Raw genomic sequence first — 17985 nt, 5'->3', positions numbered from 1 at the left:
AGCAGGGGCCGCACGGGGGCACCACAGGCGGCGGCGGGGCCCAGCCCGGGGCCGGGGCCGAACCGGGTTGGGCTCCCCGCACACCCTCTGAGAGCCGGGGCTTCGCAACCCCACTGCAACACCCCTGTACCCCTGGAATTCCACAGAAAAGCGCTCCCTGAATACAAGTAACAGGAACGGAAAGGAATTGCTGCTTTTAGCATCACTATGGATAAAGGGTTTTTCGCTGTTTTGCCCCATTCTGGAAGTGTTCAAGGCCAGGCTGGATGAGGGCTGGAGCAATCTGATCTAGTGGGAGATGTCTCTGTTCAAGGCAGGGGGGCTGGAGCGAGATGACTTTTAAGGTCCCATCCAACCCAAACCATTCTATCATTCTATTATAAAGCCTCAGCCTGACCTCAGTGGCATCACAATTGTAGAGTTGTCCCTAGCTGCCAGGAAAGTCACCTATTTGAAGATATATCACTTCAGTCTGCCTCTGTGGGTTTTTAGTTTTGTTGTCAATATTTATAAAGCACTTCATTTAACTAATTACCACTGGACTACATCAGTCAGTAGCAGAGATGCACAACTTGGATAAAGAGGAACCTGTTTTATTAGCTCCCTCTGAAAATGTTTGGCCATTTCCATGCTAAACTGTATTTTTCTCACCCAAACTATAGGCTAAGAAGCTGGTTAAACTCATAAGGGTCTGACAATGGGACCTCATAGCATCTCATCTGAGAGAGACAGAGCTTACTGACTGCCCAGGAATACAGGACACAGCCATGGAGAAGGCATCTGGCCTCTCTCAGTGCCACAGCTCCCAAATGCTGACTAAAAAGCTCACCACACAGTGTATGATGCCTCTGTCATATTGTGGAGCTGGATGACAGTAATCATTTCCTTATTTTTCTTAACAGAAAAGCACAAAGCATTTTCAAAGGATCTTGGTATTGTAAATCATGTTCCATTTTGGCTTCTTATAAAGAAAAAAAAAAGCAAAATGAGTCACTGCAGAACAAATACCACCAGGAAGCCTGCAGAAAGCAACTTCAGCCTTGCTGGGAGTCAGACAGTTGTACTGGCTCCTGCTGCTCTTTCCTGCAAGAGCAGCTCCAGGCTGGTCTCCTCTTAGAGGGCACTACAGGTCTGCCCACTGGGATACAGCAAGACCTACACAATGGATCCCAAAACAGGAGAGAAAATCCCACTGCTACAGCTGAAGATACAGCCTATGCCCTGAATGCTGAGCGGAGACCCCTGCAAGGTCCATTTGTGAACATGTGTATCAATGCAGGCCCCTTTCTTTTCATGTGGCCTGACATGATCTTATCCCCCCCTTTAGAAAAGAAAGACCCTGGAGAAATCTGTCAGGTTTCTCAATGTCCAAGCTGCCTCTTTATTGTCTGACCCAACAGCCCTGCAGTAGGCAGTGTGTCCCCTCCATGGCACACAATGTGGTGCCATTGACAGCTCTATTTCGCTTCCTCTAGCCATCCCTCCAGCAGCATTTTCAGCTGCCTTTCTGCAAGCCCTGCCCTAAAGGCACCACAGCTGCCAACACACACAGAACACTCTCAGAATCACCCCTCAATGATCCATACATTTGTGGTTGCTGGGATTAATATTCCATGGCAAGACCCTGATCAGCTGGAACTGGAGCATAATCATACCTCACAGAGAAAGGTCATGCTGCAAACCACACAGCCTCTTCCTGTAATTGGCTGTAAATAGTCTACAACTCTTCTCTTTGTGCAGCTTTATCCAAAAATAAAATCCCTTTAGGCTGTGGTAGACCTCACTTTGATGTTCATGGGAACAGCACTCTCAAATTATATGCAGTACATGGCACATGGACTGTACTGTACAGCAGTTCAATGCCAGTGACAGTCTATGGCTTATATTTAAGCACTGAAATACAGTTGAATTTCCTTGAGTAGCATTAAGGTCAGTTTCAGGTTACCTTATCTCTTCCTGTAATCCCATAAAATAAATATTTTTCTGACTCATTTTGAGTTTAGAGTCTCTGAAAATAGTTTTCCTGGAATAGACCTTGTCACTACACTGAAATTCATGTCCTCCACTGTCCCCACATAATTAAGCACACTTGATAAAAAACATGTATTTTTAAAAGGCACTGTTAATATATTTTATTAGCCAAGTTGTTACTGAATCAAAACTTTCAATTAATTTAGCAGCATGTTCGTGTTTAACCTTTATTCTAAAGGATAAATCTGCTTTTCCAGCCTATCAACTCAAACAAATTCCATATTGCTTATAGCAAGCTAAAACACACCCTACAGCTGTCAGATCCTAATAAATCTCATACTTTGGACTTGAAATAAATGACCTAAAGCTAAATGTAAGGAAAAGCATTTTTTTTCCTTAAGCAGAAAAGCATACAGGGGGTCAAAAGGTCACCTTCTTGCAATCTGACTACCACATTCCTAGAAGGCAAGGCCAGAGATGAGGTGAACCTTCTACATTCCCCATAAGAGTGAGGGGGGTCCTTACAACTGGGAGCTACACAGATTGACAGAAAGACACCTCTGTGACAGCCTAAAGACAGTGATGACGAATCTTTATCAGCCTTGACATCACAGCCTTGTTTTTCTGTTCCACAGCCACCCACTTCCCACCTTCTCATCCATGCTTCCCAGTTTCACCGCCAGCAGTATGCAGATTTCCAAAGAGTTGATCCCCCTCATCTCTAGGGGAGAGTGACAGCTCCTATCTCCCTCCCCTTGGAGCTGGAACTCTTTACATATATCCAGGAGAAGGCAGAAGAGAAGAAGGAGGACTTTAGGGGTGGTTAGTCTTACCTAGGGTCTCCTGGCCGGTTTCACAGCGGGGTGCTGGCTTGGTGGCTCTAAGCAGCCCAGCGAGGAGGAGCAGGAGCCTCAGGACCATGCTGGAGCCCCTTGCACAGCAGCACAGTGATGTGGCACTCAGTGCCTGATGGAGTGACTCCTCTGCCGAGCCTCAGTGCGGCTCTGGCTCTCGGAGCTGCAGAGGAAATCAGTGCACTGCAAGGGCATGCCCACGTCTCACAGTGTGTGCAGTCCAGGCGTCAGATTTCAGCTGCATTTCAGCTTGGAAAGCAAAAGGCTTTGAGACACAGAGGGAGGAGGAATGAGCTCCCCCTCCCCTCTGCCTCCAGACCGTCTCCCTCCTGCAGGCTGGTTTACAATTCCATAAACAGTTTGAGCAAAGGGGGGATCCTGCAGGGTTGTGCCCCCCTGGGTCCCTTTGATCTTCATGCAACACTTTTCCGAAAGGACAAGGGACATTCATGAATGTGTGTCTCTCTGAAGCCAAGAGAACTGTCTGGAGAGAGCAGGGGGAAGAGACGAAAAAGCAAACAACTGAAAGCAACTCTCCTCAAACTGTGGTATTTCATCACATACTTAACTGCAAGTTTAGAACAAACATGACAGTGAAAGGACTCTGAGCTGCATCCTTCCAGCACATAGAGAATGGGAACACACAGAACAGCCACCAGGATCCCCCTCTGCATGCTCCTCCTGGGCATTTTACTTAAGATCGAGTTGTCTGGAGGGATTCCAGTGTTTTCTGTCTATTCTTAAAAAAATAATAACTTCACAAACGACTAGAAGAGATTCCAGGACAGCATTATAAGGTTTAAACTGGACAGTAAATCTACATTAGGTTGATAGTAAATTGACCTTTTAATTTTCTTGTTTGGTTGGTTTTTGTGGGGTTTTTTCAGTATATTTTAAAGAAATATGTATTGTATGTTTTAACTTCTGTGCAACAGGTATGGTGGAGAAGCGTACCTTAATTAAGATGGAAATTCCTCATTTCTTACCTACACATCAGAAAACATCCCATATCACAGAAAAAAGGGATTTTTTTCCTCAAAAATCTAGACCTAAACAGACCAAAGCATCCTATCTTTTTCAGGCAGTGCGTGTTCCTTTGAGAACATATACCTGCTTATACAGAAGAGCAGAGAATTTGTCCTTGCAGGCAGAGCATGCTGGCTCCTGCTGCTCAGTGTTGGAGATCAGTAGGGAGTTATGGTGCTGTATGATAATGTAATCAAATGAACCCCCCATAGGGAAACCACTAAAGAGGCTGACAGGGCAGGAGAATGCTGTGTGTGTCTCAAAAAGTAATTGATGTCTCATCTCATTTGAAAGGGATGCATTGAGAAGCTCAGCAGTCAAGTATGTCCTCTGCTTCCAGGCTCGGCAAGGCAGGTTGGCTTTTTATCTTCATGATTTCCCTCTAGATCTGGAGACTGCAGAGTCTGCCCTGTCTAAACTGACTAAACAGTACCAAAGCCTATCAGGGTTTAAAGAACACACTTCCAAGGACAAGAATACTATTTACCTGCCTTATTTTTTGTCCTGATCACACAGCAGTATGGCTGGACCCTCAAGGGAAAAAAAAACCAAAAAACAAAAAAAACAAAAAACAAGAAAGCACTGGAAGTGTGGCCTCCAAGGGAAGGAATACTTTACCTTCTGCCTAGTTCCCCAACAACTGGCTGCTCTGAGTACCAGTCTGCCACACTTGTACCTGATGTGCTCAGGTACAGCTGAGGGTGTGTTAAAGCCTGAGGCTTGCTGTGTGCCCAGCCTGTGCATTTTGTGTTAAAGGGGAAAAAGAAGCTGCTCAGAACTAAAAGGGATATGGCTCAATTTTTTACAACAACAAAAGGCAGCAGAGGTTATACCTACAAACAAGCCAACCATCAGCCCTTGGAAATGTTCATGCCTGTACTGCAGTTTTCTGCAGCCCTTGAGAGTGTGAGGGGAGGGGGAGTGTGAGGGGAGATCCTGTCACATGCATCCCAATGCTTGTGGTGGTGAACTCTGCTGCAGAACTAATCCCGTACTATCTATAGTCCTGTCAGCTTTTCACTTCTTTTTTGTTGGCATGTTTTCCTGCCTGTATTTTCTCTGTTTGCTACCCTCCAGCATAGGCACTACGTCCTTGTGAGTGATTTCTCACCTCCACTGCACTTCAGTCACCATTGCCAATGTAGATGCCACGTACTTTGGGACCATGTGTTTTAAAATGTGGTCAGTGTCATTATTATTGGATATTAGAAGTGAATTCAGACCATGTAAAACTTATGGTGGGAAGGAGTAAAAGGTGGATCAGGGAGGCCAAGAGCAGGAAAATCAGAGGAGGAGATTAAAAGGCATGGCTGCATGCAGGTTGGCTGTGGGGCTGTACACTTGTCTGAGTCCTGGGCCTGATCACTGAAATCCAGTCTATTTCATATTCAATCCTTAACTTTTTTTTTCTCCTACTATGCAATCTCCCTCTCTGACCTAGGTATGCAAGCTGAATGGTCAAAATGCCAGCAAGCTGAGAGACTGAGGTGTAAGCTGCAAGATCTAGGTGTCAGCCTCTGGAGAGACCAGGAGGGTTTATATTTCCCAAGTGAACACAATCCTGTGTCCATGTGTAGGTTGCCAGCAAACTTCAGTCTGGATTAGCAGGCAAGTAGGAAAGGACTCATCTGAAAAGACTCGAGGTGTGTTCAGTGGCTGGGTAAAGGGCCCAGGGTGCAGACATGACCTGAGAGCTTGTGCTGATGTTTGAGGAGTCTGTGAGTGTGAGCCTGCCTGTGAAGCCAGTGGGAGCATTTGTGCTTTCACCAGTGAGCCTCCAAACTGAGCAGCCACAGAGGGACAGCAGGACTGGGCTCTGTGCACTTATGTGAGTGCTGGTGGCAAACCAGCTTGTCTGGAGTCATGTGTGTGTGCTTGCCACTGTGGGACTCACCCTCATTTGTGGTATGAACTTGCACATGTCCCCATTGCCTGGATGACACCAGAAACGTCACATCCTTCACAAGCTCCACTGCATCAACTAAATAAAGCTGTCAGTAGCTGGCAAGCTCCAAGCTTCTTTGTTCTTCAGCTTTCAGAGACTATTGACATTCAATCAGGGTGTCTATTTGATACCAGGATAAAAAATTTAGAGCATAAGTAGGATAGATGGGGCCTAAGAATGACATTCAGGTAATTAAAAACAAAGTAAATTTATCAGTTTGTCACCACCATCTATAATTTTTTTCATGCTTTCATGCCCTAAGGTACAGAAAACAGAAGGTTTGGAAGGGATATTTCACTTTTAGCTTAGATTGCCTGTTCTTTTCTTCCTTTCCAAGGGATTTGATCCCAGTGTGTCTTTCTGTGAAGGTTTGGCATGTTTGTCACCACTAGGTTCCCCTGTAGACCTGCACCTTTCTGAGGGGAGCAGTAGTTCAGATACTGTTCTTACCACTTATACAATATTTCCAGCCTTCCAGCATTTCTAACTTGTGTGGGTTTTTTTCTGCCCATTGTAAGCAGTTTGTGTATATCATTTGCCCTTCTCATATTTTTGTTGTGGGACTAGCAGGAATTGCACAGCTGCATGACCAAACCTAAAAGCATTAAAAGCACCTAGGACAGGGATGGTTGGGAATAGAGGGATTTCTTGACCTCTCTGTTTTCTTTGCTGTGTTTAGTAAATCTTCTCATCTTAGGAAGTTGAAAACAAGTTCTGACTTAGGGTTAAATATACTATTTTCACCCCAATTCTAAAAGAATCTTAAAAATGAACCAGTGAATCCCAGACTGTTAAGCAGATGTAACAACAACACCGGGGTTCCATCATTTGCATTTGAATCACTGCAATCAATAAAGGTTGATAATTTCACTAGCTGCTGTTGCTGACTGTGTTTTCCTGATCTGACCTTTCTGTTAGCCTGCAGTCCACAGTACAGCAGCAATCCAGAAATCCTCAGACTGGACTAAATACCAAAAATGGTTTATGTCCTTGGCAGGTACTCAAAGTGGGATTAAATACAGTACATTTAACTTGCTTGCATTCTCATGATTCTTATTCTTGTAAGATAAATTTAGCAGAGGAATATCTTAGATTTAGACAGGCTTTCATTACCTGTTTCTTTTTTATTTTGACTCTGTTGAGAGGAGGTTGAACATTAAACAGAAGCAGTGTTGTCTAGATAACTTTTCAGAAGGACAAACAGAGACCAGATGAAAATGCTACTTCATGGCTTGTTATTCTCTCCCTTACTAGGTGCTAGTGAAGCTGGCAGAAAGTGTTTGGCAGCACATCACATCTGCTCCAGCACAAAGTCAGCAGCTGTGGTTTCAGGACTTTACAGCGGTTTAAATTAATCCAGGAGATATTTTAATTGCACAGAGGCAGCCAATTGCATTCTGTGGGTTTTGTTTATTTTTGGTTTTTTTTCCTCCCTGTTTCAGTTTCTGAAAAACAGGGCAGAGAAGAGGAACTGGTCTCAGGACAGACAGGGAGTAAATCAGCAAATTCCTACAAAGCAATAGCAATATTTCAAAAAATCCAACCCTGTTCTACCTGTCTTTGCAAGACCTTATCTCCCTATGAATGGATTGAGCTTCATGTAACAGCAGAGAACTGGAAAAGGCCCACAAGGGCTTCTCTTTCAGCTTCTAGATGCTAAGTTAAAAAAGGAAAACAAATTTTTTCTCCAAACAAAGATTTCTAATTCAAATTAACATGCATCTGGATAAGAGAGATGGCTAATTTCTTCTAAAGATACACAGGCTATTCTGAGCTTTGCACTTAAGCAGATATTTTGGGATATTTCTTTGTGCCTTCTGGCACCATCTACATTATACTTGGGAGCTTTTAACTTTCTCATTGAGAGTTTTTTCAGTGGTACCTTTTATCTCAACTTTCAATTTGTTCCCCTTATGACCCACAGGATTAAAAACTTCAGTTTAGAAACTGCCACACATAAACATTAAGTGCTGGAAATTTGATTGAGAGACTACAAAGAAAAGACCACAAGAACAAGTTCTCCTGTTTTCCCACACATTGTACTCTAAAATTTTAACCTAGAATGGATCATGGACTGCAACTGCCTGCATGTCTCAAATACTTCAAAATTCCCTGTAGACTCTACCAGTTATTTTTTATCATTATTGATCAAGTACATATTTGTACCAAGTCACTAAGGGAGAAAGAATAATGCTCCAATAAACCTCAGTGTGAACCAGTTTCACCATACTAAAAAAATTAAATTTCCTGCAATTTTTTTTTTAATTTTATTTTGACATGTCTTGCCAATTTCTTTCCCCCAGTTTTTCCCTCATAAGCTGGAAACAAAAGCAAGCAATGAGTGGGTGGGTTTACTTCCCTCACTTAATATTATAGTCACAGACACATCTTTCCTTCCTGATTACATATAATACATGTTAAAAAATGCAGCTCTTGAAAAATATTTAAATTATTTAAATTCAATACAAGTACTGTCAGTGATAATTAAATTCTGGTTTTATCTTCTGACTTGTCACAGATTAACTAAGTCACTGACCCACAAAATTAGTTGCTTATACCACATCCAGGTGATTCACTGAGCTGATCCTATCATAATGCAGAAGAACACAATTAAAACTGGAGAAGACCCTACCATCCCCAAAAGATTCAACTGGCTACATACCTTTCCTTTAGCCTACCCTTCATGTGGTCTCTGTGCTCGTTTCAGTTAATCAGTAAGAAATGAAGCTGCTCAGAAAGTTTCTTTTGATGACAGGAGAAAATGATATCTAGTTAAAATTCATCCATGATCAAAGGCACCAATGATACAAAAGACTGGAAAGGAACCTGGCACCAGATGGTAGAACGAGACCACAAAGGGACAACAGTAATAAATATGATTCTATATCCAGCAGAACATGTGCAAAATAGCATGCACTGATCACCAGATCCTGCTATAAGCACACAATATTATTTAAATTTAATCATTAAAGAGATAGGGCTGACATAAGGACCTTGTTATCCTCTCAAAGGGCTGACATAAGGACCCTGTTATCCTGCCTCTTATTACTCCCACATGTAAAGTAGCAAAGCAGGATTGCTGCTGAGGGGTTACTGGTGATGCATTTTGCTGTTTTTGTTCAAGATGAGGCCCAAAGGTGACTCTGCCTGACTCCCATAAAGCAAGAAAAATAATACAAATATGTTCGTGAATCATAGAACTGAATATATAACAGCTACAAGGAAAAATGTGAGCTCAAAAAAGATCTGTGCTGAGAACTAAAGATCTTTCTTTTCTTCTGATCACAGATGGAGTATTAAAAATTAATGTAAGTTCTACCAGAAAAGAACTTGACAGTCCTATTTTGAGACTCATTTCACTTCATCTCTTCTCCCTGTCTCACAGAACATTAATGCCAAAACATTCAAAAGAAGTTCTCTGGGGCTTGCTTTTCACATTCACAGAGGTGCTGGGAAGCGTTTTGAAAAAGTGATTTGGAGTGCTGTAGTTTGTAGATACCCGATGGGGGAAATACTTAAGAGACCCTGATGCTTTCAAAGAAGATCCTTGGCATTTTCCAAAGAAAAATGAAGTTCCTCCAAGGCTGGCACTCCCCAGAAACCAGGTAGTTCATCTCAGATAGCAAGAACCAGTAGCCATTTCAGATGATACTGACATGACAGCTCTGAGGATTTTAACTTATCTTTCAGAAATACACTTCTGAGACATGAGTCTGACTTAACACCAGGAGAAAAATGGTGTTAAATAAGTCAATATAAAATGTTTAAAAATATATTTAAGCAGTTTAAAATTACATAGCAGTATACTGAGAATCTGTATCACGCTAAATATCTGTGCCATGATGATGTGTCTTAATATTTGTTTTTTTTATAACATGGTTCCAACTCTTCAGAGTGGCATAGCCTATAAAAAATAAACAGAGAATATTTTAAAAGATAAGGGGTTTTAGTTAAAATTTTATTTTCTGCATTTATTCAAAGAATTTGCAAAACATCTATTAGAGTATCAAAACATCTACCAGTGGAAACTTCAGACCAAATATAAAACCATCATTTTTTTTCCCAAGAAAATCATTGGAAGACAATATCTCTAGCCAGTGGTATTCAGGCATGCTCCACTCATCATGTTCAGATTAAAGATGTGCTGAATTGCCCACGGGCACTAAAGGTACTGGATAGAGATATCAGAGGGGCAGAGACCAGGCTGGAGGCTGTCATGGAGCTCATGCAGGACCCCATACTGCCAGGATTTTCAGCAGCACAATACCCAGCCCCACAGAGCCATCACAAACAGCCTGCTGACCCCAGTGCTGTTATCTCAGCTTCATCTACATGGGCATAACTCATGCCAGACCCACGTGCAGCATCCTGGCTCTCCAAGCCTTTTGTAAGAAACTCATTGGTTTCTAGATTTCTATTGCAAATGTAGGTTGCACAGAGTCCTGTGTGGGGAGGGCAGGGTGGTGGTGCTGTGTCACTTTCAGGGCTGCTCCTGGCTTGTCCCAGGGTCCAGCAGAGAGCTACAGAGTCCTGCAAGCACTGCCATGTGCCATCCTTCAGTCAGGCTATTGTGCATTCAATGACATGAGAAGCATGAGTATTCCCATTTTGGGAAAAGCATGAACAAATTGGAAAGGATTTGCAGAGAGTTAACAAAGTGGATGGGGGCTTAAGCATTGACTCATCATGAGAAATAATTTGGGCTGTTGAATTTGGTTTTTTCTTGGCCAAATAATGAATAATTTGATAGTCAGGAGTCTGAAAAAATAAATCGAGTAAAGCAGGCCAAGACACAGTTATGAAGGGTCAAGAGAATCACCACAGGGCAGTAGGGAGAGTAAAAAAACCAGTTAGAAGGTCTTAATTACTAGCCACAGGCTGAACTGTGAGAACAATACCATGGGCTAAACTCTGGGAACAGCTCCATCAGTTAGTCTAAAACTCCTCTCTGCTTTTCTAAAAACCCAGCATTCTGGAATAAAACCTCTGCCAGGGTAAAGTAATCCAATGCTACTGATATCATCATGTTTCCCTGGTTAAAGAGCTGACCCAGAACTGATAAATTTTGAACAAGTGTGAGAAATGCCTTTTTATCCACATATCAAACTGAACTCTATGGAAGAGATTTCTTCAGTCTACAAGGCTTCAGGACAAGACCTTTAGCAGCTCCAAGACTGTCATTGGCCATTCTAGTCACACCATTAACAACCTGAGCTACTGTGACACTGAGATCCCTATGAAAACTGGGAATTTGTATTTTTCTAACTTCCCTCAACCATTCATATCACTAAGTTATCTTTTACTATCATTAGAGAACAAAAAAGAACTAGTGTCTCATTAAAAAGACTAACTTTGTGGTCAAAATTTTTAATAGTAAGGACCTTCCTTTAAAGCACTGCTAAGCAGGACAAATTTGGAGAACAGATATCCCAAGAAATTCCTGAGTTTTTCTATTTCCTTGCAGATTATTTTGCTAGACAGAGCTTGAATCTCAACTTCTTTTTCCCTGGAGCAAACTGCATGGTACCAGAAGGCAAGTCCAACTTCTGTGAGGAACCCAGGGTCTCAGAGTAAACTATTTACATACTCCAGCTTATGTTGGTCCTGTTCTGCTTCCAGCAGCCACCCCCAGGGCTCATCAAATCAATGTCATGGCAGTGGGGGAAATTACAAAGCTGAAGGTCCTGGGATCCATTTATCTGGGTTTTTTGCAGGTTCATATCGTGATATGAAAATCAACTGAAAATCCAAAGGTGGCTGACACTCAAGGGCTGAACCTGAGAGCTTCAGATTTGGTCATAGAGGCTCTGAAGTGCCAGGGCAATTACAGACGTTCAGCCATTGCAGAAAGAGCCTGGAGAAACCCACTATGCATCCACATGGGGTAGGTTGCATTTCCAGCCAATCTTCCCTTCATTATGCTTATTAGGACAGTAGGTGGGAAGATTTATGGAAGCTCTAACAATACGAATTTTATTTTTATGAGGAATTCATGCTGAATACCTTGATTCAGCCATAAATGGATATCTGGTAATTTTATCTGAAATTGAGAATGTGACAGTAGTCATATTATTACTCTATGTACCACTGACTGCAGAAATTGGTAGGCTGTAATCCCAAGGGACAAAGTAGATTCAGTAAGATTCTTGGGTTTATTCCTTTATCAGCTTGCTTTCTTGAGCACAAAAAAGTGAGGGGCACAGCTTTCTTCCTAGTTTGTTTAATATGCATTTTGCAATCCTGCTCAGCTGTCCAAAATTAAAAACTGAAAAGGCTGTCAGTGGAAAACTGATTAAAGACAACAAAAAAACCCCACAGAAAACCAAAACCACAGGAAAAAGAAAAAAAAAAAAGAAAAGAAAAAGTGAGAGTACCATCACAATAGCCCAAGGGAATGATGCATCAAGGAAAGAAGGGTCTGAAGATGAAGAACAGCTTGCCTTTCAGCTGACATGAGAAACCAGAGGGCAGGTAGAAACTTTACAAGCTGAGGAAGGTGGAGGAAGCATGGGAATTGACTGAGCTTCCAGCAGTAGATAAGGGAAGACAGGCTGGCAGAGATGCAAAGAGCAAATGCTGTTCATGTCTCTGTTCAGCTCTAAGGCCAGAGATTAAAATAATGGAGTAGGAGGTAATTTATGAATAGGAAGAATAAACAGGGGGTTTAAGAAGGAAGGAACATACCCTGGGTTTGAATCATTTTTTAGATGTCCCTGTGTTCCTTTGGATCTGGAAGAAAGGAGCTTACAAGGTGCTCAGCAGAGAGGGGAAAGCAGGAATGTGCACAGCAGCCTGAGGAAGCTCAGGGAGAAAAGGGCTCAGGGGTGTAAGAGGCTGTCAGAGCACTGCAGTGCAGGCTCCTCCACAGCCACACCATCTCTGTTTTCAGTCTGCTTCACATCTTTTTTGTCACTTTTAGAAAAATGTACACCTTAGATTACTTTTCCCTTCAGTGCTGTTAAGGTGGTTCACTAGGGTATACAAGAATCAAACTATTTTTTTTACTTTAATGTGATTCATTCAGTGAGCAGACTTTATAACTGAGGTGATCTTACATGACCTTCTCAAAGGATTTCTGCAAATTTAGACTTGGAGTCTATTGATGAAAAGCTTCAAGAAAAATCTTGGTTTACCTCCAGTGGAAGTCAGTAAAGTCAGGACCTTCCCCTGAACTTATTTTCTGATTCAGGTAACTTATTTTCTGCCCACAAAATGTTTGGGATGTTATACACAGATGGGATATAAGCAGCTCTCAGAAGAGAGGCAGAGTCATCCTCCCTCCTTTGTGATAAATGCCCTACCCACTGAACTTCACCATCCTCTACATGGAGTCTGCTCTCTCTCATACACAGCAGATCAAATTTCTACCAAAATTCCAGCCTGGCCAAAGTGGTGTTCTCCAAGAAGAGAGAGATCCCAGCCTGAGCTGTCACACCCAGAGAAGAACACTGACACTCCATCTCGAAAAGCTCAAAAGGGAGCTGTAACTTCAACATGCAGCTGTGTTTTATGAGTGAGGGGTGTCTGCCACTCCCCTCTTTGCATGGTGCTGGCACAGCAAGCTCCTCAGGATGAGAGGAGGAGGAACATCCTATTCGTGATCCTAAATATCTTTCTCCCAAAAATTCATCTCCACTGTCAGCTCTGAGGTATGCTTACCATTATGACAAGCGCATTTTTAAGAAACTTTCACCAAAAGATCAACAGACAGATTCAGGATGAACTTACTTGTCTTTCATTCTTAGGTGTCTTCTAAACCACATTTCATGCAATTTGATCCTTTCCTGGCTGTGTGGTCTTTCATCTGTCTGTGCCTCAGGTGTCCTGAGATTAGCAGTTTTAATACTTATCTGGCTTCCAGCAAGGTATTAAGAATAAAAGGATAATGAAGTATTCAGACTTCTGGGTGAGAAGCCCAAAAGATATTTTAAATGCCTAAAGCAGGCTTCATTAACAATGATAACAATAAGGGTCTGATTAGCTGAAAAGCCAGATTTGAAGCTGAAAGCCAGTCTGAGCTAAGAACTGCAAGGAGTGATCAGCAGCCTTTTGTAACACAAAAGCCACATGTCATCAATCAACATTTTGTTTTCCCATGATAAAAGACAAATATGAAACATAAGACCTAAAACATGTTTAAATATTTCCATGGATGCACACACAGAAACCACACAAACCCAATCTCCAGTCCCATGCCATGGAGCAAGGGCACTGAGCAGTTAAATGGGTTTCAGAGAACATTCTGAAAATGTGCATCAGAGCTGACAGCTGCAAGAAAAGAGAAGAGAGAGGTTGGATATGTAATGACAGGAATTATAAGAGTGAAAAGAAGGTGGTAATGAGTCTGCCACTTATGGTCAGGCTTCATTGAAGTACAATTTGAGTGCTACACCTTGGCTGGAAAAAAAATCAAATTGGGAAAGTGGGTTAAGTAAAAGCACTCTAATGTTAGGCATGAAGAGCTTTCTTGGAAAGTGTTTGAAGATTTCAATCCATTTGGTAAAGGAAAGGAAACTTGGAAACTTAAAGATATATTGGATAATTTGCTCCAAATTTGCTGGATACAAACCTGTATATGACACAGAAAGATGCAGTGAGATGCATGAAACATGCACTACAAAACTTAGGTTCTGTCCCAAAGGAGATATTTTTGGGGTTTTTTGGCATCTTTATTGTCAACAGTGGACTGCTCAACAATTTGCAGTCTTGTGATAATGGATTGGACCCTGAAATGAAGGCGCTTCACTTATGGCTAAAGGCATCTAGTTAAAAAGTGATGTCAGTGGACTGGAATGATTTGTAGTTCTCAACACTTAAAGCTACCTTTAAAACCATATGGATCCTCTGACATCCAACATACCTGCTTTGCAATATGTTTCATTTGCATAGAGAATGTATGAGAAGCCTGGCTGGGAGCAGCTCGTGGTTCATGCATTGCTCACTTACAGAAAAGAGCAGAAGCACCAAGTTTGCATCACGCACCCTCTGTCCTGGCAAGGAAAATCTGACATTAAAGGGAGAAGAATCAGGGATATGCAGAAATGGGACCAGTCACTTGGCCTGTTTCCCATTCATAAGCCACAGGGAAAAGCAGCTCCAGCTCAGAGAAGGAGCTGCCTGCATATACTGTGCCAGGTGACATTTTGCTCCCCCAGGCTTCTGCTACTGAAAGATATTCATATATTTACAGCCTTTCTTAAGGTCATCTCTGCTGTGTCTCCAGCTGAGCCATTAAATATTAATTGGACTACTTTCCAAAAATAAAAACCAGAATCTCTGATTTACTTGTGTAATTAACGCTTCCCACAAACCAGGTGTCCTCCTGAACCAGACTGAACAAGCCATTTGCTCTTCACAATACTGAAATATGCTATGTGCTTTTGAGACAGACACACAGTTGCTTGTTCATTCCATCTGCACAAGGGCAGGTAATTATTTGGGGGGAAAAAGCACCTCAAATACAACAGAAAATATGCCCTCTAAGTGATGTAATCAAACTTTCCCACTCACACTAGATCTCTTCAGTTTGTGTTTTGTGTTTGATTTTTTTTAAGCATTTCACATAGAGGGACTTGAATATCTTGTTATAGGTATTTTTTTTTTCAATGCTGCACAATGCTGCTAAATTTATCAAAGAGCTCATATTTTAGCCTGCAGTTATAAAAGAGCATGATCAGTCTCTGGTCATAACCAAGGACTTGCATTAAGAAACTTGGATTGTCACTTGAAATCATAGAGCCATTTAAGTTGGAAATTACTTTTGAGCTCATGGACTGCAGCTGTAAACAGATTTAACCATGTAACAAGGCTAACATTGCAATTAGCTCTGAAATTTAAGTTCAAGACCAGCATTACTCACGTTAAGACAAGGTAAATATGTATTCAGTAATCACTGAGCTGCACAGATTATTTGCAGAAGTTTATTAGATGCTGATTTACCCAGATGAGTTACATGTCTGCTTTTCAGTGAGGCTAAGGAATTTGTGGAGAGAAAATTCACCGAATTCAAGGTCCTCAATGCTCAGCTGCCATCTAAACTCAGAGACACTAAAGTTCTCATCCAAGAAAACTAGTTTTGTAGTGAAGCACATCCATCCTGTCAGGATTTAGCAGACTGGGAGCCAGATCATACCTAAACCTTTTGGGAATCTGTAGACTAAGCACTACTTTGACTTTATTGCCTCAGAAACTCAGTGTGTCGGTCTCAGAGCTTACATGGAAAAAAAAAAAAAGCTTTATTTTCTTTTTGAAGAGGTGACCCTCTTTTTCATAAATGAATATCAGAGCACTCACCTATTAAAATGAGGCACACAGACTCCATTTCCTCCTCTGAAAAGGCAGATTCAAAATGCCATCCTGGATCTTACCTGAGAATATCCAAATCATCAGGCTTGGAAATATTTTGGTGAACGTGTGTTAACAATTAAAATTTAGTGTCTCCTCATTTGCATGGACTGATTAAAGGTTTTTTGTGCTGCACAGTTTATACCCTGCCTACCGTTAGGTGGAGGATGTCATTCAGGGGAGGTGCAGTTCTCAGCTCCAGTCTTTGCAGACAAAATACAAGTTTGGAGAAGAGGAGAGGACTTTGTGACTTTGAACTGCAGCCAGGAGCTGAAAACCCACAGCCCAGGAAATTTCTGGGGGCCCTAGTGCTTTGAGAAATTTTCTTGTACACTCTTAAGAACTTGCCATCCTTTCCTCTCAGCCACAAGTGGGTGAGACAGCACCTCCTGCTAAGGAAATCACAGTTTCAGGCAGTTCCTGCTCACCTCTGTGGCATTTCCACCTCCCCAACACACCTACTGAGTATTTGCCAATCTCTTGTCTCTTAGCAAAGGTGCCCCAGGCCCTTGGGCAGGAAATCCAGATGAAGTTTCCTAGAGCACCACCTTTGAGTTGGCAAGAGTGTGTCAATGGCAAGAGGCCATTTTGGATATCACACTTCAGCTTTGTTGGAAATCTTCTGCTCCAAACAAAACCCTGCTGTCAGGACTGTGTACCCCCTGTTTTACCTAAAATGTCAGTGTGTCAGTAAGAGGGAATCCACAACCTGTGCTGAATGTTCCCATCATGTAAGATATATGCAGCACTAAATCCTTGGATACGTTTTGTGGCATTCCAGAGCAGTGGGCACTGAGTGTGGTTTCCTCCAGCTCCTCCTGCCTCTGAATAACCCCCAGCATGGAGAATGGAGCACAAACCTCATGAGTTCTGCCTGTGTCAGGAAGGCAAGGGAATGAAAGTGAGACCTCTCACTGAATGTTTCCAGCTTTGTTAGAAAAGTAGAGCAAGATCTTTTCTGGTGGAAGTGGGTGGTGAGAAGAAGAGAGAAAGGACAAATTTACCTGTATACTGCACAGGGGGAGATGCCTTTTGGTGGTGCTAAACAAGGCTGTTGAACTTCACTGCAAACCAGGACTGAGAGCACTACAGCTCTCCTTGCCCTTGCTCAGTTTCTGGACTGCAGCACTGCAGATCTTGGCTTCCTGATTCCATGTGGAAATTAAATCTAAAAGATGTTCTGTAACACCTAGTGCAGGCTCAAATATTTTTTTCCCCATCTAGATCTGAGTACCTCCAGAAATACTCAATGTTTTGTGAGATAGAGAGGTATTGTAAAGTGTACACCCTCAACTGGCATATGTAAGCATCATTAATTAACCTAATAGCAGAGGTAGCATTTTAACTAGGTTTTGTTTTGTACCTTAAAAATGTGGCTTATAGCTTATTAGCTTTAGAAGTTTAATACTCTAATAGCTTAAAAGTTTATTATTATTTTTCTCCTTTACCATTTTCTCTAATAATAATAATGCTTTATTTCATTTGCATGTCTTGAAGGTGACAATTTAATACACTTAACTGTATGTAGCATATTCTTTTGCCAAAGTAAGAACCATTTTGTTTAGGAAACCAAGGGTAAGCTAACAACTGTAGGTATCATTAAGCTCATGTTTATTCATGGACAGCTACTGTAGGCTATTAAAACTTTTTGGCACAAAACTGACTAAAAAATTACTGAAAATTTAGCATCACTCCCACTCCCCACAGAGTTATCAGGTCCTTATGTTACAGCTGAAATGAGAGACTGAAACATCAGGTTTTTCTAGCAGCATGGAAGAGGGGGAGGCATGAGGAGACAGGAAGACATTTAAACTGAAAAGATTCCACAGACAACTTTTTTTTTTT

At 41.9% G+C, this 17985-nt stretch overlaps 1 protein-coding gene across 1 annotated transcript in view; it reads right to left on the bottom strand.

Annotated features, from left to right (window-relative positions):
* The window catches only part of CPZ (carboxypeptidase Z), a 34557-nt gene extending 31646 nt beyond the window's left edge, over window positions 1-2911 (bottom strand). The window contains exon 1 of the mRNA XM_036382244.2: window positions 2805-2911. Within this exon, the coding sequence (XP_036238137.1) occupies window positions 2805-2892 (88 nt within the window). The 5' untranslated portion in view covers window positions 2893-2911. The remainder of the gene's footprint in view (window positions 1-2804) is intronic.
* Between the last annotated feature and the right edge of the window lie 15074 nt (window positions 2912-17985).

The sequence above is a fragment of the Molothrus ater genome, chromosome 4, assembly GCF_012460135.2.
Source record: "Molothrus ater isolate BHLD 08-10-18 breed brown headed cowbird chromosome 4, BPBGC_Mater_1.1, whole genome shotgun sequence".
Classification (NCBI taxonomy): domain Eukaryota; kingdom Metazoa; phylum Chordata; class Aves; order Passeriformes; family Icteridae; genus Molothrus; species Molothrus ater.
Note: the sequence above shows the minus strand (reverse complement) of the source record. Positions and strands in the feature narration are given on the sequence as shown.